At 44.8% G+C, this 5,000-nt stretch overlaps 1 protein-coding gene across 2 annotated transcripts in view; it reads right to left on the reverse strand.

Annotated features, from left to right (window-relative positions):
- The window catches only part of opn6a (opsin 6, group member a), a 31,501-nt gene that overhangs the window by 23,889 nt on the left and 2,612 nt on the right, over positions 1 to 5,000 (reverse strand). Inside the window, exon 2 of one of the 2 annotated variants that reach the window (XM_079845151.1) lies at positions 4,998 to 5,000. This exon is cut by the window's right edge and continues 34 nt beyond it. The exons of the other annotated variant lie outside the window; for it this stretch is intronic. Coding sequence (XP_079701277.1) covers positions 4,998 to 5,000 — 3 coding nt within the window. The remainder of the gene's footprint in view (positions 1 to 4,997) is intronic. 2 annotated transcript variants of the gene reach the window in all.

Below are 5,000 nucleotides of genomic sequence, written 5' to 3' on the forward strand. Positions count from 1 at the left end.
GACCAACTAATCCCTCCTGAGGAGTCCGTCTCCCACACCAGCACAGAACAGACCGGAGAACCCCATCCACACTGCTATTGCACTGACATGAGGGAGAGATTCACAGAGCTAGAGGGAGAAATGGTCCAGCTCAAGGAGATGATCTTCTCCATGCAAACAGTTCAGACAACAGAGCAGACCAGCAACAGCCCCACAGCCACGCACAGAGAAAGGGACAGCCTCAGGAGAGAGCTGAAGGAGCTCCGGCAGGAGAGAGAGGGCTTCAGGGCTCAGCTGGAGACACTAGAAACACAGTTATTACAACAGACTGAGTTACACAAGGCACAACTAACGGCAATGAGGGAAGAAATAAGTGAACTGAGACAGAACAGAGGAGCACAGCACAGCGAGTTCAGCTCATCAGAGGAACCAGTGGAGCAGGACACACCTGATCAACCTGATCACAGCTCTCAAACAACAGAGATTCAGCACAGTCAGAATCCTCCTCTCCCATCAGACCCTTCCCTCACCCCACAACCAGCCTCACACTCAGACGACCCCTCCACATCATCAGAAGGAACACTACGACTGGAAGTCGCTATTTTAATTGATTCAAACGGGAAATTTATTGATGAAAAGAAGCTTTTTCCTAAACACAGAGTGGCCAAACTCTGGTGTCCGAACACTCAGAGCGCACTCAAATGGCTGAGTGTTGACAAACTGGGATCCCCAAGCCATGTAATAATCCACACCGGCACAAATGATCTGAGAGCCCAACAGGAGAGGGTGGCTACATCACTACAAACAGTGATTGAAAAGGCCTCAATCACCTTCCCAAGAGCTAAAATTATCATCTCCACACTGCTGCCCCGAAAAGACTTCCACCCTGACACTATCCAGCGGGTGAATGCCCACCTCTCCCGCACCTGTGCACTTAAACCCAATGTGCACCTGGCACACCACCCTACCCTGGACCCCACATGCCTCTACGACCATGTCCATCTGTACAAGACAGCTGTTCCTGTCTTCGCCAGGACCCTAAAAGATGTGGCCCTGAGTCGGAACCACAACAGAGTCCAACAACCTTCACCCAGACCTGTAAGAAAGCCCAGTATACCCCCAGAGAGAAGACAACAGCACTTGCACATGCTGAGACCATCTCAGCCAGCACCTAAGCATCTCCTCCCAGCCTTCACACCCTCATATCCAGCACATCAAGCCAGGCCAAAGCCCCTCCTGCCGACCCCCTGCCCTCCTCCTATCCCACAGGCCCCGGGCAGACACAGCTACGCTCAGATAGTGAGCAGAACATCCACAACAGCACCAGGGCAAGCCACATCAACAGAGCTAAGAGACATCCGCCAGATGCTCAACCTCATCTGCTCACACCTACTGTCATAGGTCAAAACTTATCACCAACACTAAGACCCCATGGACAACAACGCATTTATCATAGCATGTTGGAACATTCAAGGCCTGAGATCATCTACCTTTGGCCTCAAGAGCAGAAACCCAGATTTCAACTCAGAAATCAAAAATTCAGACATCATCATCCTGCAGGAGACATGGAGCCGAGGAGATGGACCCACCGGCTGCCCCAAAGGCTACAGAGAACTCATCATCCCATCCATTAAACTGCCTGGAGTGACACAAGGAAGAGACTCAGGAGGCATGCTTATTTGGTACAGATCAAACCTTGCCCATGCCATCAAAGTAGCTAAAACAGGACAATTCTACACCTGGTTAGAAATTAATAAGGCAGTCACCGCAACAGAGAAAAACATCTTTCTGTGTGCCACTTATATCCCTCCAGCAGAGTCTCCTTATTTTAATGAAAACAGTTTCTCCATTCTTGAAGAAGACATTAATTACTTCCAGTCACAGGGAAGCGTGCTGCTCTGTGGAGACCTGAATGCCAGAACAGGTGAAGAACTGGACACACTCAACTCTCAGGGGGACAAACACCTGCCTGGAGGAGACGTCCTCCACACACCTATACACACACAGAGACACAATTATGACAAAACAACAAACAAAAGCGGAACGCATCTTCTTCATCTGTGTCGCACACTAGGTCTGTTCCTAGTCAACGGCAGACTTCGAGGAGATTCCTACGGTAGATACACCTACAGCTCATCTCTCGGTAGCAGTACAGTCGACTATTTTCTGACAGACCTTAACCCAAACTCCCTCAGAGCATTCACAGTCAGCCCACTAAGCCCACTATCAGACCACAGTAAAATAACCCTCTACTTAAACAGAGCAATGCCCAACCAAGAAGCATCTAAACAAACCCAGCTCCACTCATTTAGGAACACGTATAGATGGAAACAAAACAGTAAAGATACATATCTAAGTACAATTAGTCAACCGAAAATACAAGTCCTATTAGATCAATTCCTTGCCACTCCTTTCCCACACAATAGTGAAGGTACAAACCTAGCAGTAGACAAGCTGAACAGAATATTTGAGGTATCAGCAACATTATCCAACCTAAAACACACCAAAAGAAAACCAAAAAGACCACATGCCACTGAGAAATGGTTTGACAATGACTGCAAAAAACTTAGGAAAGAATTAAGAATCCTATCCAATCAGAAACACAGAGATGCTGACAACGAGAACATCCGTCACCTCTATCACGAAAAACTTAAACAATATAGAAATACTTTAAGAAAGAAAAAAGAACAAAACACAAAAATTCAACTCAGGGAAATTGAAGAATCCTTAGAATCCAACCACTTCTGGAAACATTGGAACACACTAAACAAATCTTCCCATCAAGAACTAGCCATTCAGAATGGAGATGTTTGGATAAACCACTTCTCCAACCTTTTTAGTAATGTCAACAAAAATCAGGAACAAAATGCCCTGTCTGACAAAGTAAAGGTTTTAGAATCAACCATCAAAGACTACCAGAACCCCTTAGACTCTCCAATAACACTAGCCGAACTATTAGACAAAATACAAACCCTCAAATCGCAAAAAGCCTGTGGTGTCGATGGCATCCTAAATGAAATGATTAAATTCACAGACCACAAATTCAAATTAGCCATTCTCAAGCTCTTCAACTTCATCCTGAGTTTAGGTATATTTCCCAACATTTGGAACAAAGGTCTTATTACACCAATACATAAAAACGGAGACAGATTTGACCCTAGTAACTACCGTGGTATATGTGTAAACAGCAACCTAGGCAAACTCTTCTGCAACATCCTAAACGGCAGACTAGCCCATTTTCTCAGAGACAGAAATGTTCTGAGCAAATCTCAAATTGGCTTCCAACCAAATTATCGCACATCAGACCATATATACACTCTCCATACCTTAATCGACAAGCAAATCAACCAAAACAAAAGTAAAACTTTCTCATGTTTTGTTGACTTCAACAAAGCTTTTGACTCCATTTGGCACGAAGGCCTTTTTCTTCAATTAATCCAGTGCGGCATCGGAGGAAAAACATATGACATAATCAAATCAATGTACACCAACAACAAATTTGCAGTTAAAATTGGTAACAAACACACAGATTTCCTCCCTCAGAGTCGTGGAGTGAGACAGGGCTGCAGTTTAAGTCCTGCGCTGTTCAATATCTACATAAATGAGCTAGCGCAGGCCCTGGATCAGTCTGCGGCCCCTGGCCTTACTCTACTGGACACTGAGGTCAAGTGCCTTCTGTTTGCTGATGATCTGGTGCTGCTGTCTCCCACTAAAGAGGGTCTGCAGCAGCATCTAGACCTCCTAAACAACTTCTGTCAGTCATGGGCTCTGTCAGTTAACCCCAAAAAGACTAAAATAATGATTTTCCAAAAAAGACCCAGACGCCAAGACCAACATCATAGTTTTAAATTAGGCCACATGCCCCTCGAACACACACAGGATTACACTTACCTTGGCATAAATATTAGCAACACAGGAAATTTTAAAAAAGCGGTTAAAGACTTGAGAGAAAAGGCACGGAGAGCTTTTTATGCAATTAAGAGAAATATTCAAATTGACATCCCTATCAGAATCTGGCTAAAAATAATGAAAACCGTAATAGAGCCCATCGCGCTGTACGGGAGTGAAGTCTGGGGTCCACTCACAGACCAAGAGTTCTCCATATGGGACAAACACCCAATAGAGACTCTGCAGACCGAGCTGTGCAAAATCTTGCTGCGAGTTCAGCGCAAAACCCCAAATAATGCCTGTAGAGCAGAATTAGGACTATACCCCCTTGTGATAACCATTCAAAAAAGAGCCATTAAATTCCATGCCCACTTAAAAAATAGCGATGAACAGACCCTCCATCACAAAGCCCTGACCTACCAACAGCTGAAGCCAGAGAACAACGCCCTCGGCCGATTGGTCTTAGAGCTGACGTCACAAACAGACAATAAAAACACAGCCAGACCAAACCAAATCATTCAAACACAAAAAGAAAAATACCTCAAACATTGGACAGACGCAACAGACAAACAGAGTAAACTGGAATGCTATTTGGCCCTGAACAGAAATTATGAATTGGCAGGATACCTGAGTAAAGTGAGCGACCCTAAACTGAGGAAAGTCCTGAGCATGTACAGACTCAGTGAACACAGTCTGAGCATAGAGACAGGCAGACACAGACAGACCTGGCTGCCAAAGGAGGAGCGACTGTGTCCTCACTGCACAGAGAATCAGCTGGAAACAGAGCTACACTTCTTGACATTTTGCCCCAATTATAAAAATATTAGAGACACTTTCTATCCCCTTTTCACAACCCACCAGACAGACTTCCTTCAAAAATCAAACATGGACAAACTCCCACTCCTGCTAGGAGAAAGCCCAGCGAACGCACACCTGGCTGCCCGATACGTGAGGTCCTGCCACGACAAAAGAGCCTCCAGCAGGACAGAGCTACCAACTGGGGAAATATTAGAAGATTAGACTTTTTTATTGCTGTTTATTTTCATGTCATTTCTATTTTATTTTTATTATTTATTCATTTTAATCGTATAGTGTTATGAATGCTTTGGCAATGTAAAGATTTCTTTCACCAT

This window comes from Gobio gobio, assembly GCF_949357685.1.
Source record: "Gobio gobio genome assembly, chromosome: 19".
In the NCBI taxonomy this organism is placed as follows: domain Eukaryota; kingdom Metazoa; phylum Chordata; class Actinopteri; order Cypriniformes; family Gobionidae; genus Gobio; species Gobio gobio.